At 38.9% G+C, this 26,093-nt stretch overlaps 2 protein-coding genes across 3 annotated transcripts; both read right to left on the reverse strand.

The window, feature by feature from the left end:
* Window positions 1-215: 215 nt before the first annotated feature.
* Window positions 216-2,314, reverse strand: LOC141705709 (uncharacterized). 2 transcript variants are annotated; one of them, XM_074508600.1, is made up of 2 exons: window positions 1,942-2,314; window positions 216-888 (listed from the first exon to the last, which is right to left on the reverse strand). In XM_074508600.1, the coding sequence occupies exon 2, from the start codon at window positions 821-823 to the stop codon at window positions 314-316; it is 510 nt and encodes a 169-aa protein (XP_074364701.1). In that variant the 5' UTR covers window positions 824-888; window positions 1,942-2,314; the 3' UTR covers window positions 216-313. The 2 variants fall into 2 exon arrangements, with proteins under 2 accessions (XP_074364701.1, XP_074364707.1); XM_074508606.1 differs by lacking the exon at window positions 1,942-2,314 and adding an exon at window positions 1,541-1,612.
* Window positions 1,921-8,053, reverse strand: LOC141684662 (uncharacterized). Its single transcript, XM_074489741.1, has 5 exons — window positions 7,535-8,053; window positions 6,712-6,919; window positions 6,440-6,611; window positions 6,176-6,334; window positions 1,921-2,320 (listed from the first exon to the last, which is right to left on the reverse strand). The coding sequence occupies exons 1-5, from the start codon at window positions 8,051-8,053 to the stop codon at window positions 1,921-1,923; spliced, it is 1,458 nt and encodes a 485-aa protein (XP_074345842.1).
* Window positions 8,054-26,093: the final 18,040 nt, after the last annotated feature.

The following is a 26,093-nucleotide window of genomic DNA, read 5'->3' on the forward strand; positions in this document are numbered from 1 at the left end:
TTCCAGAAAATATTTATCCATAATTTGAAATCCAGAATTTGAAATGCAAATCTATTGTTTGGGAACATGAGAATTTGAAATCCTGGATTTCAAATTCTAGTATCATGTTTGGAAATTTATAGAATTTTAAAAGTTGATTTCATGTACAATAATAAGAACTATAATAATATACCTTTGATGCATCATTTAACATCAAATAAATTATGTTTACATTACATCAATCCCCTTGAAATTAAAAATTACTTTGAAGTACACAATAACATAAATATTTAATCTCTATCAGTGGAATACATAAATTGATAATAGATTCTAATCAGTCAATATGCAACAAAATCCAATCTAGTTTATCATCCTCCGGTAGACTTTTGAGCATCTCGAACATTTCAGGTGTACCATTCATGAAACTTTTCACACCTTTCAGAATTTGCATCCGAGAAATATAAGGAACAGCAGATATAACATCGTATATTTCTTTGCTAGGGGGCCTTGGAGGACCTTGTGCTTTACTCACATACTCTGTGAATGACTCCGCAAATCTAGTTACAGCATCTGCAACATACTCTGTGAATGACTCCGCAAATCTAGTTACAGCATCTGCAAGACGATCTCTCTTTATCCTTTTGTTCGACTCTTCGGAAACAGTCTCTGAGCCACTTCCAACTTCATTCTCCATCTCCATTGTAGAGGTAGACTCTTCGTGTTGCTCAGCACCTTCACCGGTGGCTCTACCCGAGGCAAAAAGTGTGCAAATATCATCCCAATTATCAATACACTTATTCTGATATACAGAAGCACTAGGATTGTCTTGTACAAAGCAAACCATCGAATTCTAACCATCAAATTCACAACTACTGGTGTTAAACAATCATCTAAAGCATTGTATAATTCCTGCAGAATTTCAGCATATAAAAATTCAGCAAATCCAAATTCTGCAGTCTGGATATTACAAGTTCTGCAGCTTTTTTGCTGCAGAAATACAAATTCATAATAGATAAATAATTTCTGCATAAATTCAGCATATAGAAAATAGGAAAAAAGCAAATCTGTAGTCCAGATTTTGATAAGTTTCTGAGTTATAGTTCATTGTGAATCAGTTATCTACAAACTTGTAAGACGGTAGGCTGGTAAATTTGTTTGTACAAAGTGGGATCAATGACAGTGTTTGCAGCCGTAAACACAAATAAAAATGAAGCATAAAAATAGCAACAAGAAAACAAGATAACCCCCAAAACTTTTCAATGTTGCACCATATGACAGTATGACAACTACATTTTCATGATCAAATACAAATTTCCCTGATCCAAAACTCTAAATATGACAAGTGACAACAAACCCATACCATCCACAAGCAATTATAATTATCAATACTTTCCATCCAATGACAGCAATCATCTAATCAATTCAGTTTTTACTTAAATATGCCTACAGGGTAATCAAATTTAATAATACTGTATTAATGGTATTCCTTAAATATGCCTGCAGGATATTAGAGATACCCAGAATTTAATATTAGTAAAGTATAAAGTCCCAAGTGACATACACAAGTCAGCTTGCTAGCATCTTAAGATTTCGCTGGAGCTCTTAATTGAACATGGAAAATTGGCCACGATCTGCATATTTTGTTTGGATTTAGCATTAAGAAAACACCAGTAGGGTCTAGTAGATATAAGTGATTTAATGACTTACTCACTGTTGATCTTTGATGTATTAGTCATCCTTCAGAAATAAAAAATCCATTATATTAGCAAGCAGGAAATCTACATGCCAAGATAATGACAACTAATTAAGCTCTATCTGTAGCAATTCGATGAGACCAGGACCAGAAGCTATTACCTTACAGTAGTTCTTTATTATCAAAAAAAGAAGCAGCAACTAAACACAGAGAAAATATAGAAAAAAATACACACAAATTATATTATCCTAAAGACCAGAAGTTATTACCTTACAGTAGTTCTTCCAATCTTCAAGTTCTTCGACGGGTATGACCAACATCTTTCGTTCTTCATCCCACCTAAATTTAGTGTAATTTCGGATTTCAGTTATCACTGCATAGTGCTTTTTCCACACTTTGATCCGGTTCTTGACATGAGCAGCTGACAAAATTATGTTCAGTTCGACTCTCAACTTGTCAGCCACCGCTTGATAGGCTTGCGGTTTAAAATCTCGATCACCTTTATTTCCTTCATTAATTTGCTGATATAGTGTGGAAGTAAGTATGGTGTCCATTTTCGAATTCCAAGAATTATAACTCCTCCGAGCAGGAGCAGGTAGTGGAACCGAATGTTCTTTTCCTTGTCTTGTCATTTCTAAAGTAAAAAACCTGAATAATCAATAAATCAGAAGTCATAGAAGACGGCAGATATCAGTAACATATTAGGTTCAACTTGGAGCATTCACCTTTCTAGAAATCTAACTATGTCCGGAACAGATTAAATTAAAAAATCTAAAACACGTTAAGCATAGCAAGGGCTGGTGCTTGGGGATTCTACAAACAGTACTGAGTTGGGGATTTATCTAAAACAAACATCCAACTATGTCATTACTATAACTACTCGTATATTTATTATTTAAAGGTGTTATTATTAAAAATTTAATTAAATAAATATATGTATTGGTCTTGACTGCTATGTGTTGCTCTATTATTGTTTATATGTGATTTATGAGGTATAGGGTTGTTCGTGTAATTAATGATTAAGTAGTGCTGAATCATTTTCACTTTTAAAAGTAAATTTAGTGTAAATTTATTTGCATAAATACTTGGATTGTCTCTAAAATTATTTTTATGACTTTATAATTTCAATAATTATTTTTAGGATTTTATAAAAATTGAGAAATCAATATTTCATTAATTATTTATCTTTAAATGATTTTATGAGTGTGTTTAATGGTGAAATCCATATTTAATTATGGAAATCTTCAAAAATTATGAAAATTATATTTTATTAAGTTCGTATTATTCTGAAATTTTTAAAATTATTTTGGGAATTTTCGGAGTTAGTTTCACCCGCGCGTCGATTCGTTTAATTGATAAAAGCGGGTATAAAGTGCGTTTTAGAAATTGTTTTAAAATTTCAAAAGTTACATTTTTATTTGCTTCGGGATATTTCTAACATTTTAAGACTACTCTCACAGTTTTCTGCAATTGTTTTATGTGTACCTCCATCCCATAATTTCGAATTGCGGGTACATCGTGTACCTCAAAAATGCTTTAAAAATTTTGGACATTTTATTTTATTAATTTTCAAGTATTCTGAGAATTTTAAATTTATTCTTTTTAAATTCTTTTCTGGTTGTAATTACCCATACGTCAGTCGTTAATGGTTGCAAAATGCGAGCTTATAATCAGATTGTGGGACGTTTATCTATTCCATTAACACGTGTCATAGTTTTACAACTTGAAGGACACGTGTATTGCCTTATCGTGAACAGCAGATAAGAAAATAAAATGATAAAACAAAAACATTCAACTCGGACTCTGTGTTTTCTTCTTCCTTTTTCACCTCCATCCCGGTGCTTGTTCGGCGCTGCTAGTCTCTCTGCAATTTCCTTCTCTTAATTAATATCTCCCCAACCTTTCTCCTCTTAATTATTTTCTTTTCCTGTTCCCCTGTTTCCTGCTTGTCCGCGACTGTTTTCTCCTGTTCATGGCTTTGGTGCCACGGTTCTGTGTCCGTTCAGTCTCCGGTAATTGCCGGTTTCTATTGGCTTTTGTTGTCTGTGCTCGTATTCATTGTGTGCAGTGTGTGTATGTATATGGGTGTAAGTGTGTGTGTGTGTGTTCGAGTGTGTGTGGGGGGGTTTGTGTGCGTGTGTAAATTGTGGTGTTGCCTGAATTGCTACATGTGCCGCCGGATTGTTTTCCGGCTGTGTGCTCATCTGAGTTTGTGGGCGCGTGAAGCGCGTGTACTGTGCAATGTTCATTCGGTTACTTATTTTAATTTACTGATTTAATTTTATTTTATATTTTTGCAGAAAAATATTTGATTAAAATTTGTGAAATAAAATATATTCGCGCAAGAATTTATTTATCGGTAGAATTTATGTTGGAAACCCGTAATTGTTCGGGTACCCGTGAATTTTACCGCCATCGACGATGAGCCTTGGCGAGTCGACGATGGACCGTGATGAATTAATTCTGAGTCCTAAAGTATAAAACAAATAATTAGTTCATAAAATTATTTTTCGGTACGATAATTAGTTATTGTAAATTTAAGTCGAGCGTATAAATTGGATTGTAATTGGTGGTTGTTGTTTGATTGCCTGATTGATTGGTTATTGTGACGTCGATTTTTGATTCGACGGGTAGACCGATAAATAGTGGAGGTGCTGCCGAATTTTTGGAAATTAAATTCAGAAATTCGGAACATACCCTGTAATTATCGGAGAGTCGAATAAGTGTAAATAAGTATATACATATATTTTGTGCGAAACCTAACTGTATGTTATGGTGAATGTTCTGTCAAAATCCAGAAACCCTTGTAAAATGACGAGTATACGTATTTTCTGAAAGCGAACACCGAACCGATTTCTGAGAACGTGAACCCTAATTGTTGTGTGTGTTATTATAATATGTGTAACTATGAGTCGGGATTTGATATCGAATGGGTAGGTTATTAGCGAGGATATGTCAAGCATACCTAGACGTCTAACGTAGGGTATTTCGGCTCTGTAGGTTTTGGTCGAAGGACTCTGGAATTGATATTGAATTAATATAATCTAGTGATCAGTCGGCAAGTGCCTCGAGGTTCCCAAGCAAAGAACCCTAAGAGTCCTGGATACTATCTTGAGATAGATTGCTGCGAAGCAGGGATGTCTTCTAGTGAGACAGTCATTTTTTCATGAGAGCCTGAGCGTTCACGTCTATCAAAATCAATTAGAGATGGTCGTAAAGCTCTACAAGGCAAGTACCCCTGACCATTCTTTTATGGTTCAGTGTATATGAATAGCTAAATGTTTATTCTAGTAATGGAACAGAAATGTTTTAAGTTACGTATCCCCTGTAGTTATAAAATCATTGTTTTCGAATTGTTTTGGGGAAAAGTAACTTCGAAAGGTACCTGTCTCAAATGAAATGATTTGCGAAACGGATTTTATATGTGTGCTGGCTAAATAAATGATTTTGAAAATGAGATAGGTACAAGTGTTTTTGAAAACTGGATAAAACGGTCAGATATGGGATACATTTGGGCCAGAGTGGGCCTATTGAGGTGGCGTAAGAGGCTAATTCGGTTGCGCGCATTATAAAACCGATTAGTCCAGCAGGTTAGAGACCTAGCTAGTCTCTGAGTTCTGGAACAGGTAAATGGGATGGCAGTTAGAGCCGTCTGGTGTTGATAGCCTGATCAGCTGTCTTCACATATCCGCTACGTATCTGATTTGGTTTTGTGTGATTCCCGTAAGAGCATGAGTTGTTGATATAGCGGATTTGGAAATGAAAATGGCATGCTAGAATTATTCTCTGGTATTTATGCACAGCACACGACTGTTGATCTTGTTTTACAGAGCATGTTAGTTTTGATATCCAGTTTATACTTGTTTTACAAGTTTCTGGCAAGATATGAATTCTGTTACTATAACTGCTTTACTTTAAACTGTTTTGCTTGTTATTCATATAGCGGTACTGCTGAGCAAGCAATTGCTCACCCTTGCAGAATGTTTTATATATGCATTGCAGATTCCTAGGAGATTCTTCAGTGATAGTTGGGCAGAGTTCCAGTTCCCTTCATGTCAGACTCCTCTGAGAATGTTGTGCTAGACCAAGGGTGTTCTGTTGAGTTGCTGTGTTAAGTTAGCTGCATCGAGATAATTGTTGTAAGTAGAGTTGTGTTAGTTGAGTAACCTAAGTCATACTTAAACCTGGCAAAGATCTTGGTAAAGGGGTCGTAGTTATATTCTATTATTGAATTGTTTATCGTTTGGTTGTTGTTGATGACGTCAACTCCTGACCCTGGGGTTGAGGCTGTCACAATTACAATATTAAAAGCAACAATTGTTCCAGAGCTATCAAAGTAAACACTTAAAACTTAAGGATGATTGTAATTCTTCAAAGTTACAACATAAACACTTCAAAAGGTAAAGCCAATTGATTCTTATATCAACTTGTACATATAGTTTGAAAAAGATAGATATTCATTTTAATGTGGCCCCCATCCTTCGTGCAACATAATCTTCAAACATTGTTTTGGCAAGTTGATCCATAAATTCAGTCCACTCGTTCGTAGATCGAGTGCTTGAAATAAAATCATTATCTTTTTCTTCCATATCAATTCCTTCCATAGCTTCTAGCTCTTGTTCTACCTCTTGCAAATATGTTGTTTCTTCCATATTTTCTTCCCTTAAGAAGTTATGAAGAATAAAACAAGCATTAATGATACGAATTTGAATTTTTTTTGGAAAGAAGCTTGCATCTCAAAGTATACTCCAACATTTCTTTAACAACCCAAAAGCTCTTTCAATCGTATTTCGAGCAGATGAGTGCCTCAAATTAAAAAGCTCCATATAATTTGTTGGAATGTTCCCTCGCCACAAATTCAAATGATATCTAGTTTTCTTATAAGGAGTTAAAAAACCTTCGCAATTAGTATATCCCAAATCCACGAGAAAGTACTTATCTGCACATATTATATAATCATTAGCTTTATACTTTTAATTTTCTAAAATTAACTACTAAAATTATAATATGATAACTCTTAATTCTAGGCACTCTTAAACCATTAGGTCTTCGAAGAGCATCACGAAGAATACGAGGATCTGATGCAGATCCTTCCCAACCAGGCAACACATATGTGAAATGAAGATTTGGATCACATGTGGCCAGAACATTGGTGCTAGTATCCCCCTTCCTATCTCGATATCTTGCTCGATCGTCAATAGGGACTATCATTTTGATGTATGTCCCATCAAGAGCTCCTACAGCACCCTACACATATCCTATATATCAATGACGGTACCTAGGGTTGAGCAAAACCGAACCGAAACCGAAAAACTGAACCGAACCATGCTAATTCGGTTCGGTTCGGTCCTAAATTTTTCAGAAATTCGGTCTATTCGGTCCGGACCGAATAGACCGAATTAAAATTCGGTTCGGTTCGGTTCTTTTCACAAATATTTCGGTCCGGACCGAATAGACCAAATCATAAATACTATAATTTTGTATTATATATATTTTACATATATCTTAAAAATTATAATCAAAATTTTTAATTTGTAATTATATTTATGGAGTATTAGAACTCTACATATCACATTACTTTAATTATATTTTAAAATTTATAATTTGTGATTTAATTTATAATGCAATTTTATTTTTGAAAAAAAATTCGGTCTATTCGGTCCAGAACCGGACCGAACCGAATTATTTCGGTTCGGTTCGGTCTGGTCCATAATATAACTTCAGTCCGGTTCGGTCCAAGAAAAAATGACTATTCGGTTTTTCGGTCTATTCGGTTCGGTCCGGTTTTGGACCGAACCGACCGAATGCTCAGCCCTAACGGTACCCATAAGAATTCAAAACATAAATATTTTATAAATATACCTCAAACCACTTCCATTTGTTATCATGTGCATAATTAGTAGTATGATCCACTCTCTTGATATAATAATCTCCAAGCTTTAAAATAGATTCGAGTACTACATGAAATTGACGACTTACAGTTTCTCCAAAACGTGCAAAAAGAGCTTGTGCTGTTCTATTTTTCAAATCATGTGCAAGCACGTGAAGAAATTGCGCCACAACTTCTTTCACCGTGACATTCCTAGTAGTAACTAGTCCCCCTTTAGATTGTAAAAGATGACACAATTTGTCAAAACAACGTATATCAAGACGTAGTTGCTCTCGACACTTCGTTTCATTTTTTAAAGTGTTCATCCATGTAGCTCTAACCTGAGAGCGTTCACACTCATTCCACGTCACCTCTTTCACCCTATACACTTGACCATATGATGCTGTCGCTACTACTACAATAAAACTTGCAACTATTGTAACCAACTCCATATCTTCATCACTATCCCTCAAACATTTTCGTAAATATCGAGCACTCACTTCATCGGACATTGTACTACACTGATTATTTTACACGGATTGTTAATAAAGACTACATCACTGTAACACAAGTATGCACACACATATAACAACTACTGAAAACAACAACAAAAATTCAAGACAAATGAAATATCTTTAATTCGAACATGTATTATTCTCTATTATAATGTCCAAATCTCCAAATTAAATTAAAGGCAACAATGTTCATATCTTTAATTCGAAAAAATCAGACCAATAATTAGAATATTCAAATATCAAATACGAACAATAAAAATCAAGATAGAGGTGCTAATGTCCACGTAGAGTACATAAAGCTAATATAACATAGAGCTAATTGACAAATATATACACATATACAAGGAGAGATACGAGAGATAGAGGGGGGGAGAGAGAGTGAAGGGCGAGAGAGAGGGGGGGGGGAGAGAGAGAGAGAGAGAGAGAGAGAATCGCACCTTTTCTAGGAGAGAGATCAATAAGATCGGAGAGAGGGGGATCGATACTGGATGTATATGTGTGTGTAACTGTGTATAGATGGGAAAAGGTAGGCAAGTGATTTGGTCCCGACCTAAGAAAATGTTCTGTCATTTGAAATTACATGGTTTGGGCTATAATTTGAAATCCTAATATTTGGGCCTCTGTTTTGTTTACTTGGATTTGGTCAAATCCAAATCCAAATTCTAAAAAGTTCCCAAACAAGATATTTGGCCAAATCCAGAATTTGAAATGAATTCCAAGATACCAAACAGAACATTAAGGAATTTCCTTTAATTTCTGGATTTATACCTTATTTTCTTAAAATATTTATATTTTCCAGAAAATATTTAAGGAATTTCCTTTAATTTCTGGAATTTTTCAGGATTTTCCGTCTTTTTCTTCATTTTCTTTCTTTCTTTTTTTATATACTGTTCGACCAGCAATCCTCATTCGACCAGGATCCTGGTCGAATTATGCTCTATATTTCCCAGATCGACAGTATTTTCGACTAGAAGCATTCGAGTAGGAATCTTGGTCGAATTTCGGCCTGGATTTTATACAATATATATATATATATATATATATATATATATTATTTTATTTTAAAAAAATACCTCCCTTTTTCGACCAGAAATCCTATTCGCCAGGATCCTGGTTGAATTAAGGTTCTGTATGCCTTGGTCGAAGGTTGTTCCGGGCAGGAGGATTCGAGGAGAATCCTGACCGAATTCGGTCAGGATCTTGAGTTTTTGACCGAATAAACGCCTTCTTTTTAACCGTAGTCGAAGCTCTTTCGACCTCATATATTTTGACCAGAAATTAAATAGAGATTCTGGTCGAATTGGGTCAGAGTCTGGTCGACTTATCCCTTCATTTCAGCCCTAGTCGAAGGCATTTTCGACCTCATCCTTTCGACCAGAAATTCAATAAGAATTCTGATTGAATGGGGTCAGGATTTTATATATATTATTATTTAAAATAAACAATATCTTGGGCCCCTGATTTTTCTGGGCTTATCTCTTATTGGGCTTTTTTTTACTATTTCAAGCCCACATACATGATCTGGGCCCTAAACCTGGGCTAAATTTGTTTCTTTCAACTTGAATTTGGGCCCATGACCTGGGCTTGACTTATTGAACCTTGTACTGGGCTTTTTATGAATTGGGCTTATCCCTTTTGGGCCCTTAGCCGGGCTTCTATTTTCCTAGGCCCAATGACACTTGGGCTTTTAGGCTTTTCTGTCTAGCTTATTTCTGGAACCTCCCAGAATTTGAGCCCATGAGATGGGCTGGGCCCTTATTTTCAAACCCAACTTCCAGAATATTCTGGAATTTCTGGATTCTTCCAGATTTTGCCAAGTAATATCTATTTTTCCAGAATTTTCTTAAAGTTTTCCAAAATTTTCTAGAACATTCCAGATTTCTCCATTCTTTGGGCCAAATGGGCTTTTTTAGGCCCAATTTGCCCTCATAGGGGCTATATAAGAGTGGGAGGGGAGTGATTTCATTTCACACTTCTCACTTCACTCCTAATCACTTCTCTAAACTCCCTCTCCTCTCTCAACACTCTTCTCCTTAGGAATTTTCCGGCAACCTTCTTAGCCTTTTCCGGCCTCCCTTCCCCTCCAAGGTTTCAAGGTTCCTTCAACCTCCATCAATGGTTGATAAGAATTCCGAGAGAGCGGCCAAAATTGCCTCAGTTTCGAAATGAAGTAAGGATATCAAAATCCGCTCTTCTTACATGTCTTTGTTAGATATAATTAATACTAGGGGGACGAATATCCCTCAACTGCACATCTTGACTCTTTCAATCATTACAACATATGGCATAATATAGATTACGATAAGTTAAACGCACGTTATAATGTTCGTCCCCCTCTTAGGCTAGTTCCAGTTGCCGGTGGCGATTGTAACACCCCCAGATCCGGGGTCGGGGATCCGGGTCGTCACGGTCTTTCTTTCCACAATATCACTTCACTTAATTAATAATAATAACCTTATGTTGTGACCCCACACTAACACACACCACAACCCGTTATAGTCTCAGAGATGAAATTGAAATAAGTACAAGTCTTTGAATCCACCATTTAAAAGTTATTACAACCCAAAATGATTACTTGATAAATTTACAGTTAATTGCCATTATTTGCCACAAGTTATAATTATACATAATTTGATTCTCAAAAGTAGATGGTCTGAACTACAATAGATCTACCTCTGCAGCTATAGCAGCTACAACATCATCGGGAAGATGCGGGACGCTTCCCACGCGCTTGCGCTGGGTCTACTGGAGTCTGGCCATCTCTCCTAACTGTTGTTGTGTGATGAAGAAATAAAGCAAGAGTGATCCTTACAGCTCGCAAGATAATACATAGTGATAACAATAATATAAGTATCTAAATAGATACTTACTAGAATCTTTATCATGTGTAAGTTAATTACTTACTAGATATAAGTAAAAACAAGGAATGAAGTTACCAATACTTCACTACACTTATATCATTTATAAAGCTACTTGAACTACCACCGTTCAAAGTATTATAAGTTTTTAAAAAAAAAACACATCCCATAGATGAGACCACAAGTTAAGACTTGAATAGATTCAATCTTTGAAATATTATTGAATGAAATAAAGTTATGAGATACTTTATTTAGTCCCGATATATATATATCCACATATATATCTCTTAAACATTTCCTGGAACCTCTGTTATGTAAAGTATGACAGAGTTTGAAACATCCAATGAATTTTGGAAAGGAAAAGAATTTTGGCATAAACCAGATATCTTGCTGATCAGGCAAAGATACCAATAAGTAACCTTTTCTACTAGTAGATGGATGAATCCCCCACCGGTCATCACCCTGGCCACATAAGGACCTTGTGCTGGACCGCCACCCGGCCTCTTACGCGTTGATGGACTGCCACCCAGCCACTTACACTTTGATAGACCGTACCCCGGCCTGTCGCTTATGCCGACTCAATTAGATGGGCTTACTTCCCGAACATTGGGCAAGTAATCAATTCATTTATCAAAACAGCAACCTTGTTGCGAATATAAAATACACCATAGAGCCGGATCCCTCAGGTTTTGAGCGAGTATTTAAATCCCCTTTAAAAGGAAGATCTTAAATATAAAAATGAGTTTTGGGATCCACTCTAACTTTTAAGATCATTTTGAAGACTCGAAAACATTTTAAAGAGTGTTTGGAGTAAAACTGATTTAATGAAATAAATCAGTCCCGATATATTAGAAAATATCTGAATATTATTATTTAAATAATATTCCCACAAAGAATTATCTTTATAAAAATAATTGAAGTAGAAGTATTAAAACTTATACTTGAAACGAGTATTAAATAACCAAAGATACACTTATATGAAAGTATTATCTTTATTTGAATAATCGAAAATAAGTTTGATTATTGACACCTTATTCTTTAATAAAATAAAGAATATATTTCAGTAATAAGCGGAGTCATAATACCTCGAATGAATATTATAAATAATATTCATAAAATAAAGGAGGCATACATCCTCGATTGAATATCCAAGTAATATTCAATAATAATATAAAGGAGTCATAAGCCCTCGAATAATATTCGAAATAATATTCAATAATAAAATAACGGAGTCATAAGTCCTCGGATGAATATTCGAAATAATATTCAATAATAAAATAAAGGAGTCATAAGTCCTCGGATGAATATTCGAAATAATATTCAATAATAAAATAAAGTTAAAGTTATCGAATAAACCTTATTCGATTAATAGTTTGGAAAACTATAACCATATATATATATAAATATATATATATATATCCATATCCATATATACAAAATCTACTCGGGATCCTCGACTCCCGGTTTTAGAAAATATTTTCACCTTTGGGTCCCTATACTAAGGGTATATGCAAGTTACCGCTATCCTCTAGCATAGGTATTATGCAACTATAAGCATTTGAACCAACAGATATATAACTCAAGAATATGAGACAGGCATGCATATATACCATATCACATGCTACAATATAACGCAAGAATTTGCTAATAACCAATATGCATTTATCGCAAGATCATGCATATACACATATACATCACAACAACAGTTATACGGGTAGAAAACTTGCCTGAGCGACTTGGGGTGATAAAAGGCTTGGGACGAGTCTGGTAACCTATAAACAACAAGTAAGTTGGGATTAAACCAAAATCACTTGTAAATCTATACTTTAACTAACTTAGATTCTAACGCTTGTTTTGCGCTCACTGATTCGCTTAAGTCACTCGGGTACCCTCGGCTCCACCATTTTTAATAATTTAACCTTTACGAGTTTTAAAGCGATTCCTTCGCGAGTGTCTTATCAACTGCCTAACACACTTACCATAAATGTTTCATACATTAATTAACCCTTTTTGGTCTTTAACCTATGTTTCAAAGTAAGGCGAGGGGAAAAGTTTCGTTCGCGAAACGCCGTTACTTGAAACGGTCGTTTCTCCTAAACCGTGCATCGAAATCGAACGAACTACATATCAAAACGAAGCTCGTAACATGAGCTATCTAGACATGGCAATGGTCATAATCTAGCAGGGGGTTCTCGGGTCCTAATGTTATGCACAAAAACAGTCTAAAGAAAATCGGACGTTACGACGGCTATGTTTACGCGATTTCCAATATTTTAAACCATTCAAAACCATCCCAAATCAACCTCAAATCCAACATACAACCAACATCCATCTTTATCACATCATAACAACCCCAACCAATTCAATTTAATCATTCATACTTATGCCTAAGCTTAACTTTAATCATACTTAAGTTTTTTTAATCAAAACCACAACATTTACCATTCCATTTCACTACCATTTCAAATCCCAAACTCTAAATCACAACAAGCTACAATAGCACCCTACTAATCAAAATCATCTTATAATATATAGGAATCTAGGGTTTGGAGATGGTATACCTTCCTTGAAGTGGTGGGAGGAGCTAGGAAGCCTTAAGAAGCTTTGAGAAGTCTTAGGAATGCTTGGATCTTCAAGGAAAACAAGAAAAACTTCAAGTTAAAAACTTGAAAACACTATTCATAGTCTTCTTCTTTGATTAAATGAAGAAGATTGAGAAGGAATTAATGGCTTAAACTCATGATATAGCCCTAACTAAGCATGAAGATGATTAGGGAATTTACTCACCAATTTAGGAAGCTTGGATCTTTGATTTTTGAATTTTTCTTGCCTTTTGAATAGTGAAAAGCCGAGAGCAAAGATGAACAAGGCCTTGGTTTCTTTTTGATTTTGATCAAGAATGAATTTGCTTGGCTTGGTTGATTTTTTTTTGTGTTTGATTTAGTCAATTACCTTCTTGCCCTTGAATTTGTGTGGTTACAAAGCCACCACACCTCCTTCCTTCCCATGTCATGCTTGTGTCATGTGGTGATGTCATCTTTCCCTCCTTGTCCCCTTTCTATTGGTTGGATGACATCATTCCCACTAATCCCTTTGATTAACTTCCTAATCGTTTTCCTAATGACCGCTGATCTGTTATACGATTCGCTTAACTTTCGTTCTCGTTTATCGTTTGAAGGATCATACCCAGGATCTTATTACTTAGGTTCCCTTAACCTTTCTCAATACATTATATTCCTTTTTATGGTCCTCTATTATAATCCTTTAATTTAAATCCTTTTTATCCTGTTACCTTATACTCAATTCTCTCCGTATCTAGTGGATTTCCGGGAAAAACCAAAGTGTTCGGAATTGGATTCTGACGATCTTTACATACACTTATATACTACATAGAGTACTAATAATATCCCAGAATATCCATAACAGAACCCCTACATAGTGTGGCGTGAAAAGTTTTCTCATTCAGCTAAAACACTATTCACAAGGGTTACAAAAAGTTGAAAATTTTGGGGTTATTACAGTCTCCCCTCCTTAAAAGGATTCCGTCCCGGAATCAAACAGAAAATAAATGGGGGTACTTTTCTAGCATTGTGCTCTCTAGTTCCCAAGTTGATTCTTCCACGTTATGATTCTGCCATAGTACTCTGACTAGCTTGATCACTTTGTTCCGAAGTACCTGCTCCTTCTTATCCATAATCCTTACTGGCTTCTCCACGTAAGTTAGATCTGGCTGCATATCCACCTGCTCGTACTCCACTATGTGTCTGGCATCCCGATGATACCTCCTTAGCATTAACACATGGAACACATTATGAACTTGTTGCAAATTAGGGGGTAGGGCTAGCTCGTAAGCTAACTTTCCAATCCGTCTTAATATCTCAAAAGGTCCAATATATCTTGGGCTTAGTTTTTCTTTCTTTCCGAACCTCATTAATCCCTTCCAAGGGGATACTTTCAACAGTACTAAGTCCCCTACTTCATATTCCTTGTCCTTTCGGGCTAGGTCTGCATATTTCTTCTATCTGTCTTGGGCTGCTATAAGTCGCCCTCTGATAAGATCCACTATATCTTTGGTCCTTTGGACCACTTCGGGTCCGAGCATCTTCCGCTCTCCTACTTCATCCCAGTATAAGGGAGATCGACACCTTCTTCCGTACAGGGCCTCATAAGGCGGCATTCCGATGCTAGCATGAAAGCTATTGTTATAAGAAAACTCGATCAACGGCAAGTGATCATCCCAACTTCCTTTAAGGTCTATTGCACAGACTCTCAACATATCCTCTAGTGTCTGGATGGTCCTTTCACTCTGTCCATCCATCTGGGGATGGTACGCGGTACTCATATTTAACTTGGTCCCCGCACATTCCTGAAAGCTCCTCCAAAATCTGGAGTTGAACCTGGGGTCTCGGTCTGAGACAATGGACGCTGGGACTCCATGTCGCATCACTATTTCCTTAAGGTAAATGTCCACCAGTCTATCGACTGTGTATCTCTCATTGATAGGAATGAAATGAGCTGACTTTGTCAGTCGGTCTATAATTACCCAAATGGCGTCGTGATTGGCTTTCGTCCTTGGCAAGCATACAACAAAATCCATCGCTATCTGTTCCCATTTCCATTCGGGAATCTCCAGGGGTCGCAAAAGTCCACTGGGTCTCTGGTGCTCTACCTTTACTCTTTGGCAAGTCAAACACTTGTTTACCCATTTTGCTACATCCCTCTTCATGTTGGGCCACCAGTAATATTCCTTCAAATCCTTATACATCTTGGTACTTCCCGGGTGAATGGAATACCTTGAACTATGGCTTTCATCCAAAATCTCATCTTTAAGTTCTTGAACATTCGGAACCCAAATTCGGTAGGAGTACCTCATTATCCCTTTATCATCTTTCTCGGTATGGATCTCCTCTCTGGTCATTGACTCTCTGCCTTCATTCATTATTTTCTCCTGGCACAATCTGATCTTTTCCAATAACTCTGGTTGCATTGAGATCTCAAGAAGCTTTTCAGTTCCGGTTCCGGTTACCTTTACTTCTATTTCCATTCTCTCAAAATCCCTTATCAACTCTTCCGAAGTCGTTATCATTATGAGTCTTTCCTTTCTACTAAGGGCATCAGCCACCACATTGGCTTTCCCTGGATGATAGAGAATCTCACAATCATAGTCCTTGATTAGTTCTAACCATCTCCTCTGGCGCATGTTGAGCTCTTTCTGCGTAAATATGTACTTGAGGCTCTTATGGTCTGTGAAAATCTCGCACTTCTCTCCATACAAGTAGTGCCTCCAAATTTTTAAAGCAAATACTATTGGCCCGAGCTCAAGGTCATGAGTAGGATATCTAACCTCGTATTCCTTCAGTTGTCTCGACGCATACGCAATAACTTTACCGTGCTGCATAAGCACACATCCTAATCCTTTGTGCGACGCGTCACTATATATCACAAAATCTCCTTTTCCGTCCGGCAATGCCAATACCGGAGCCGTTATCAACCTTTTCTTTAATTCCTGAAAACTGTTCTCGCATTTCTCCGTCCATTCAAACTTCTCTGTCTTACGAGTAAGTCGTGTCAAAGGGGCTGCGATCTTCGCAAAGTCCTGAACAAATCTACGATAGTAGCCGGCCAATCCTATGAAACTCCTTACCTCTGTGGGTGTGGTTGGCCTTTCCCAATTTGAGATCGCCTCTATCTTGGAGGGGTCGACCAATACTCCTTCTTTATTGATCACATGTCCTAAAAACTGTACTTCATTCCGCCAGAATTCACACTTCGAGTATTTGGCATATAACTGCTCCTCTCTGAGTATTCCTAGAGCTATCCTCAAATGCTCTGCATGTTCTGCCTCAGTCCTTGAGTAGATCAAAATATCATCGATAAAAACTATCACACACTTGTCCAAGTACTTCTTAAATACTCTATTCATTAAATCCATGAAAGCCGCTGGGGCGTTGGTTAATCCAAAGGACATTACCAAGAACTCATAATGCCCATACCTGGTACGGAACGCTGTCTTGGAAATATCTTCGGGTTTAATCTTTAGTTGGTGATATCCAGTTCTCAGGTCGATCTTGGAAAAATAAACAGCATCCTTTAGCTGGTCAAACAGATCGTCTATTCTAGGCAATGGGTACCTGTTCTTTATGGTTAGCTTGTTCAACTCTCGATAGTCGATGCACAACCTCATGCTCCCATCTTTCTTCTTAACAAATAAAACTGGTGCTCCCCACGGAGACACACTGGGTCTTATCATACCCTTATCCAAGAGTTCCTACAATTGGATAGCTAATTCCTTCATTTCTAACGGGGCTAACCGGTAAGGTGCTTTTGAAACTGGCGCCGTCCCTGGGGCCAACTCAATAGCAAATTCAATCACTCTATCGGGTTGTAATCCCGGAAGGTCTTGTGAGAATACATCTTCAAATTCGTTGACTACTAGAATATCTTGTAAGTTGGGCACCTCCTTCTGCGTGTCCACCACATAGGCTAGGTAAGCCTCACTTCCTTTTCGTAGCATCCTTTTGGCCTGGGCCATGGTCAAAAATTTATGCGCCTGCCTCTTTTCTCTAAATATAACTTCTTTCTTCCCAGGGATATTTAACTTAACTTTCTTCCCTTTACAGTCTATCTGAGCATCGTTGCTAGATAGCCAGTCCATTCCCAAAATCACATCAAACTCCCCTAATTTAAAAGGAATCAGATCAACACTGAAAGATTGCTCCCCTATGCCTATCTCACAGGCGGGGTGAATCTGGTTAACAGGAATAATTTCATGATTGGCTATTTCTACTTGTAAGGGTTCTATCAAGGGTTCAGCCTTAAGTCTTAACTTACGCGCAAGGTCCTTTGATATAAAAGATTTAGTTGCTCTCGAATCAAATAAAACATTTGCACTGACTGAATTTAGAGAAAGGGTACCTGCTATCACATCTGAATCTTTCATAGTATCCTGGACTGTCATGTTGAAAGTCCTCGCAATAGGTGGCTTATTAGAAGCAGCCCTGCTTGCTTCCGAAGCTGCTGGTTTGTTCATTGGGCATTCCCTCTTCCAATGACCCGGGCGTCCACACAGATGACAATTGGTGGTTGGAATGACGGCAGGGGCTGACGAAGGGCATTTATTTGAGTAGTGGCCTTCCCGACCGCACTTAAAACAGGTTACTGGCTTTCCTTTACACTCCCCAGTGTGATTCCTTCCACATATGTTACAGGCTGGCAATGGGGGTCGAGACTGGTTGGAATAGGACATTCTTGACTTCTGGCCGCCCTGGCTCACACTCACACTCATTGGCCGCTTAAACCCAGTGTTCTTTCCCGGTAGGGACACTGCTCCTCGATTAAATCTAGTTGGGAAGCTCCTTTCTGCGGAACCTCCACCCATGCTCATACTTTTTCTCTTTATTCCTTTCTTCTCTCTTTCCTTTTGCATCTGTTCACTTCCGACTTCTACAATCGTTGCCTTTTGCACCAGAGTGGCATAGTCCGTAAGCTCAAGGATTGCCACCCTATTCTGAATCCACGGTTTCAGTCCCTGCTGAAACCTCCTAGCTTTCTTTTCCTCGGTGCTTACAAACTCCGGCACAAACCTTGATAACTCAGTAAATTTCGCTTCGTACTCTGCTACAGACAAGTTATTCTGCTTTAGCTCCAAGAACTTGAGCTCCATCTGGTTTTCCATAAACCTCGGGAAATACTTTCCCAGAAACAACTGACTAAATCTCTCCCAGGTTATAATAGCATCTGTCTCCATGTTTTTCTTGGCCTCCCACCAGTAGTTAGCTTCTCCTTTCAGAAGGTAGGTAGCAAATACAGTCTTCTGTGCCTCATCGGTACTCAAAATCTCAAAGGATTTCTCCATTTCCTTTAACCATGCCCTTGCCTCAACTGGGTCGGCTGATCCGTGGAACTCAGGGGGCTTAAGGGACTTAAAAGCCCTGAAAGAGTTTGCCACAGTATTGTTATTTCCTTGAGGGGGTGGGTTGGGTTGACGTTCCAAATTCTGCCTTAGGAGTTGCATGAACTGGCCCATGGGATCCATGCATGGGTTTGGTACTGGTTGCTCAACCTCGGTTTCTTCTTCTTCAGCCTCTATCTCAAATCCCTCAACATCATATGTTTCCTCTTCCTCTTCATACAGGGAGTCATCCTGTTCCACATAATCCTCATCTTCCTCTTCACTGTGTTCCTGGTTCCTATCATCCTGGTTATGGCTTCCCTGGTCCTCAGATCCAGGGTTCGCCCTAGTTCCAATCTTTCTTGGCGGCATGATTCTGATAATAATAAAAATTATTGGGAAAAATTCAACGTTAGGTCACAATCATATACAACATTGTGCCTTGCACAGCTCTTATAATGGGGAGAACGTATATCGTAATTCTATTATTTTATGACAGTTCTAATACGAAGTGCAGTAATAATAATGATAAAAACAGTGATCCCGTCACTAATGAACTGAACCAAAGGAAACAAATATATACATAATGCGAGAAATACATAGTTTGATCTGGTCAAAAGTACAACAGTGCTACAGTCATCTGTCCCAAAAGTGATACACAAGAGTCTATCTGTCTAGTCAGAAAAAGGGATGCTATATACAAGTCAACTATCCCGGAAAATTGGCTCTTACTAAGGCCTTGGCTAACTAGACAACTAGACTATTCCATCATCAATCCTGAATCACACACCAGAGCGGGTCAGCTCCCATACCCTTTCCATCGCACGACGGAAGATATAGTCGGCCTGCCGCCTGGAGATCCTACCATGCCTGTCCCCCTGAAGCGATCTGAGCCTCGCTCGGGATGTGAGCTCTATCCCCGTGAGCTCCCTCCTCAAGGATCGGGGTATAGAAGCCCTAGTCTCATAAGCTCGGGTACGCCTACCCGCCCTCTCTGCATCCAACTCCCTCCTGGCCTCATCCAGTCGGCCCTCGGCAACAGCCACTCGGGTCCTCAATACATCCTGAACATATCCATGAGCTAACGAAGACTGCCTGTGGGCAGGGTCAAGAGGTGGTGAATCCGGAGCCGCTGAGGGTGCCTCCTCGGTCTGCCTAGGCTCGGAAGTATGGGTCTCTGAGCTGTCATCATCGGGAATCCAGGATAGTGGTGGAGGGGTAGGAGCTCTGACCACCGGGAGTGTGGGTAAAGGAATACCAGCATACACTACCATAGGTCCAACACGCTCCTCAGCTACTGGGACCTCATCCGGGTCCTCCTCATCTAGAATAGCAATAACCTCTGTCTCTGACTCCTCTGAGGGGTCCTCCTCATCTGAAATAGCAATGACCTCCGTCTCTGACTCCTCTGAGGGGTCCTCCTCATCCTCCTCCATCTCAGGCTCCTCCTGATCCTCAACATCTAGAAGTGCCTCATCATGCTCGCGCTCGAACATCTCAGGGTCCCCTATCTCAGGCGCCTACACATTAAACGAGCTAAGTTACTATCATGATACTTATAAGGGTTCCCGTAAGGGTTTTAACTGTCAGTACTACTTTAAGTAGTCCGACCATGAACTTGGCAAGAGTTCTTATTATCTTTGTGAGTTTATATTATATCATCGCATCATCTCTGAGGTTTATAACGCTTAGCTCTGATACCATTTCTGTAACACCCCCAGATCCGGGGTCGGGGATCCGGGTCGTCACGGTCTTTCTTTCCACAATATCACTTCACTTAATTAATAATAATAACCTTATGCTGTGACCCCACACTAACACACACCACAACCCGTTATAGTCTCAGAGATGAAATTGAAATAAGTACAAGTCTTTGAATCCACCATTTAAAAGTTATTACAACCCAAAATGATTACTTGATAAATTTACAGTTAATTGCCATTGTCTGCCACAAGTTATAATTATACATAATTTGATTCTTAAAAGTAGATGGTCTGAACTACAATAGATCTACCTCTGCAGCTATAACAGCTACAACATCATCGGAAAGACGCGGGACGCTTCCCACGCGCTTGCGCTGGGTCTGCTGGAGTCTGGCCATCTCTCCTAACTATTGTTGTGTGATGAAGAAATAAAGCAAGAGTGAGCCTTACAGCTCGCAAGATAATACATAGTGATAACAATAATATAAGTATCTAAATGGATACTTACTAGAATCTTTATCATGTGTAAGATAATTACTTACTAGATATAAGTAAAAACAAGGAATGAATTACCAATACTTCACTACACTTATATCATTTATAAAGTTACTTGAACTACCACCGTTCAAAGTATTATAAGTTTTAAAAAAAAACACATCCCATAGATGAGACCACAAGTTAAGACTTGAATAGATTCAATCTTTGAAATATTATTGAATGAAATAAAGTTACGAGATACTTTATTTAGTCCCGATATATATATATCCACATATATATCTCTTAAACATTTCCTGGAACCTCTGTTATGTAAAGTATGACAGAGTTTGAAACATCCAATGAATTTTGGAAAGGAAAAGAATTTTGGCATAAACCAGATATCTTGCTGATCAGGCAAAGATACCAATAAGTAACCTTTTCTACTAGTAGATGGATGAATCCCCCACCGGTCATCACCCTGGCCACATAAGGACCTTGTGCTGGACCGCCACCCGGCCTCTTACGCGTTGATGGACTGCCACCCAGCCACTTACACTTTGATAGACCGTACCCCGGCCTGTCGCTTATGCCGACTCAATTAGATGGGCTTACTTCCCGAACATTGGGCAAGTAATCAATTCATTTATCAAAACAGCAACCTTGTTGCGAATATAAAATACACCATAGAGTCGGATCCCTCAGGTTTTGAGCGAGTATTTAAATCCCCTTTAAAAGGAAGATCTTAAATATAAAAATGAGTTTTGGGATCCACTCTAACTTTTAAGATCATTTTGAAGACTCGAAAATATTTTAAAGAGTGTTTGGAGTAAAACTGATTTAATGAAATAAATCAGTCCCGATATATTAGAAAATATCTGAATATTATTATTTAAATAATATTCCCACAAAGAATTATCTTTATAAAAATAATTAAAGTAGAAGTATTAAAACTTATACTTGAAACGAGTATTAAATAACCAAAGATACACTTATATGAAAGTATTATCTTTATTTGAATAATCGAAAATAAGTTTGATCTTCTAGTATTTGTGGTTGGGTCTACATTAAACAAAGGCCCAAGTGTAAGCACATTTTTAACAGTGCCTCCATTCCCGACAATAACCAACATTGGAGGAATAGTTTTGTCGGGTTAAGGTGGCAGAATGGTGACTGGGGCACCCTCTTCAGATCTTCCTTCAGGAAGGTTAGTGATGGTAGCCTCAAACCCATTCACCTGACCCCCGAGAAAACTCTCATTTATAATGAGCTTGTTCGGGATGATGGTGCCACCACTAGCTAGACCCTTTTTAGAGGAGTTTTCTCTTATTCACGTGGGGCTATCCTCTGTTTCTCAACAGGGTATTTTTCTTCCCTTCTTGTTTTTATTTTCTTCCATGCATTATTGACACCACTTATTTTGTTTTTCTCTTATTTTGCAGCTGCTAAGGAAATCAACGAGGATAATGTGCCCCTCGTTGAGGAGAATGCGAGGATGAAAAAAGCTCGCCTTGCGGGAGTGGATACTCGAGGGAAGGCTACGGAGCTTAGCTTCATACAGAAGCACAAGGAGCCCATGGTGGAGGTTCCATCTGAGGGAGCTGAAGCCCATAGTGCCCCTATCATTGCTGCTGCTGTTGTTTCTGTTGCTACGGCCGCCTTTCAGCCTCTTTGGGGATTCCGCCGAGGGGATACCGTGGTTGGATCCACAAAGCATGCCTGGGATTGGTCTTACCACGGCATAACCCCCAAGGACTTTACTGATGTGGTAGCTACCCCCAACCTGGAGAGGATAAAGCTCATGGGAGCTCAGTCCCTGGCCTCGGTATGACCCTTCCTTGAAATTTTTCTTTCTTTTTACTTGTAGCATTTTCTTGCCTTATTATATCTTTGTTTGTTGTTTCGTTTCAGTCTAACGCCTACTTCCAAGGCGCTGTGAGGCAAGCTGAATCATGGAAGAGGGCTTCTGACAAAGCTGACAATGCCCTCAGGAAGCAGCAGAAGAAGTACGCCGCTTTGGAACGAAAGCTGAAGCGCAAGGAGGAGGAGCTTGGAGAGTCCAATGCTGAGCTGGTTGTCCTTAGGGTCGAGAAGGACAAGGCGATTGACAACCACTTGGACTCGGAGGAGTTTACCCAGTCCATGAGGTTGAGGGACGATTCAGTGTTCCCTGGATTTTTTAGGACTGGCTGGGACATGGCTCTTGGGACCGTGAACGAGGCTTGCCCTGATATTAACCCAGTGGACTATGTTTGCCCTGACGACGATGCTTTGCTACAGAGGTTCCGTACTCGAGTGGTTGTCTCAGATCGTATCCCTCAGGACCTGCTTCTTCCTCCCCCCGAAACCTCTTCTAGGCCCGCCGCAGATGATAGCTCTTCCTCTTCCGGGACTACTGAGACTTCCAGCGAGAGCGGGGAAGATGATGATATGGATGCTGAGGGCACCTCTGCCCCTTAGAGCTTTTCTAGCCCTGCGTGGCTTATTTATTTTATCTTGTCTTTGAGACTTAGCTTATCAGACTTTGTATTATTTATTTGAACCTGTTTTATTTATCGAACTTTATGCTTTCATCTCATGCACTTAGTTTACTTGTTACTGGAATTCAAAACATATTTTGAAAACTTTCTGAATTTCACAAATAGTTGGGATTCATCCCTTACACAAGTCTTAATAAACCTCAAAATAAAGCTAAAACATGTAAATCCTAAGCAAGCAAAGCTTCAAGGTGCTTTTCAACCTACTTGTCATCTTGACAAGTGAGAATCGTGCTCAACCATTTTACAAATAGTAAATCTTCAGGTTTTGTGCATGCCAAGTCCTCGGGACTTCAAAACCATCCATAGTCTCAAGCTTGTAGGTTCCTCTACCCTGAACACTTTTGACCTTGTATGGCCCTTCCCAATTTGGGGCAAGTTTCCCTTTCTGCCCTACACCAGAACCTTCTACCTTCCTCAGGACTAAGTCACCCTGTTTGAAGAACCTTTCCTTAACCCTTAGGTTGTAGTAGAATGAAGCCTTTTTCTGATATTCCACTATCTTCGCATGTGCCTCATCTCGTACTTCGTCGATTAGATCCAGGGATAACCTTTGCCCTTCCTCATTTTCCTCAACGTTGAAAGCTTGAATCCTGGGTGAGGAATGTGATATTTCTACAGGAACAACTGCTTCTACCCCATATGCTAACATGAAGGGAGTTGCTCCAATCGTGACTCTACAGGTAGTCCTATAGGCCCATAGTATTGGGAGTATTTCATTTACCCAATTATTCCTTGACTTCTTGATCCTCTTCTTTAGTCCATCAAGGATTATTCGATTCGCCACTTCTGCTTGCCCATTGGCTTGCGGGTGAGCCACAAAGGTGAATCGTAATTCAATTTCATTCTCCTCACAATACTTCTTGAATTCCTCATTGTTGAACTGTGTTCCATTGTCAGTGACTAGGATGCGGGGAATTCCATACCAGCACATGATATTTTCCCACAGGAATTGTGCAACTTGCTTAGTTGTGATTTTGGCCAAAGACTTGGCTTCAATCCACTTAGTAAAATAATAAATGGCTACAATCAGGAATTTCCTTTGTGCAGTGGCCATGGGGAAAGGCCCAAGTATATCCATTCCCCACATAGCAAAGGGGATGGGTGAGTTGATGGAGGTCAGAATCTCGAGGGGTTGTCTAATGATAGGTGCATGCTTCTGACAGCGGTCACACTTCTTCACATACTCTTTGGCATCAGCCACCATTTATGGCCAATAGAAGCCTAAATGGGTTATCTTATGAGCTAGTGCTCTGCCCCCCAAGTGTTGCCCACAGATACCTTCATGCACTTCTTCAAGAGCCAAGCGTGCCTCATCGGGCCTGAGACATCTTAAGTAAGGAACTACATAAGATCTTTTATACAAAATCCCATCTATCAAGAGGTTTCTTAGTGCTCGAACAGCCAACTTTCGTGCTTCAGTGGCATTATTTGGCAACCAACCGGTTTGAATATGGGTCTTAATGGGATCTATCCATGACGTCCCCAGACCTATAGGAGCTACAAGCTTAACATCAATGCTCCGTGTTTTCAGAACGCGGAAGTATACACTTCCTGAACTTTCCTCTATCTCAGATGAAGTAAATTTTAATAATGCATCTGCCTTAGCATTTTCCTCCCTTGGAATGTGCTCAACATGGCATTCATCGAATTAGGTCATTACAGCCCTTACTAGGCGGACATACTTAGCCATCGTATCATCCCTTGCCTCAAACTCTCCATTTACTTGGGATATGACCAGCTTCGAGTCTCCACAGACCTTTAAGTTCTTGACTCTAACTGTCCCTGCTAAGCCAAGGCCAGCTATCAGAGCTTCATATTTTGCCTCATTGTTTGTGGTCGAGAAGTCTAACTTCATAGCATATTCAATCAAGAACCCATCAGGGCTTTGTAAAACTAACCCTGCTCCACTTGAATTTGTTTTTTATTCTCCATCAAAATAGAGAACCCAATATTCCTTCTCCTTATCATCATTTTCTTGAGATATGGTATCTTCCTGCCACCGACTTCTTGGTTGGGTATGGTACATTCTACCACGAAGTCAGCCAATGCCTGGGCTTTTATTGTCATTCGTGGCTTATACTTGATATCAAATTCTCCCAACTATATTGCCCATTTGATCAGCCTCCCACAAGCCTTGGGACTATGAATAATATTTCTCAAGGGCTGATTTGCTAGTACTTCAATCTTATGAGCCTGAAAGTAGGGAAGCAACTTTCTTGAAGCCATTACCAAGGCTAAAGCAAACTTCTCAATAGTTGAATAATTCAACTCAGACTATGCAGAATTTTGCTGACATAGTATACGGGTTTCTGGATTTTCAGTTCCTCCTTAACCAATACAGTGCTCAAGGCACTCTCTGAAACGGCCAAGTACAAGTACAAAACTTCATTCAAAGTTGGCTTGGCCAACAACGGGGCCTGAGCCATATATTTCTTTAATTCCTCGAATGCATTCTGGCTTTCCTCACTTCATACAAAATCCTTAACCTTCTTTAAAGACTTGAAAAACGACAAGCACTTGTCTCTAGACTTTGAAATGAATCGTCCCAATGCAGCAACCCTTCCAGTAAGC

The sequence above is a fragment of the Apium graveolens genome, chromosome 2 (genome assembly GCF_009905375.1).
Source record: "Apium graveolens cultivar Ventura chromosome 2, ASM990537v1, whole genome shotgun sequence".
NCBI lineage: Eukaryota > Viridiplantae > Streptophyta > Magnoliopsida > Apiales > Apiaceae > Apium > Apium graveolens.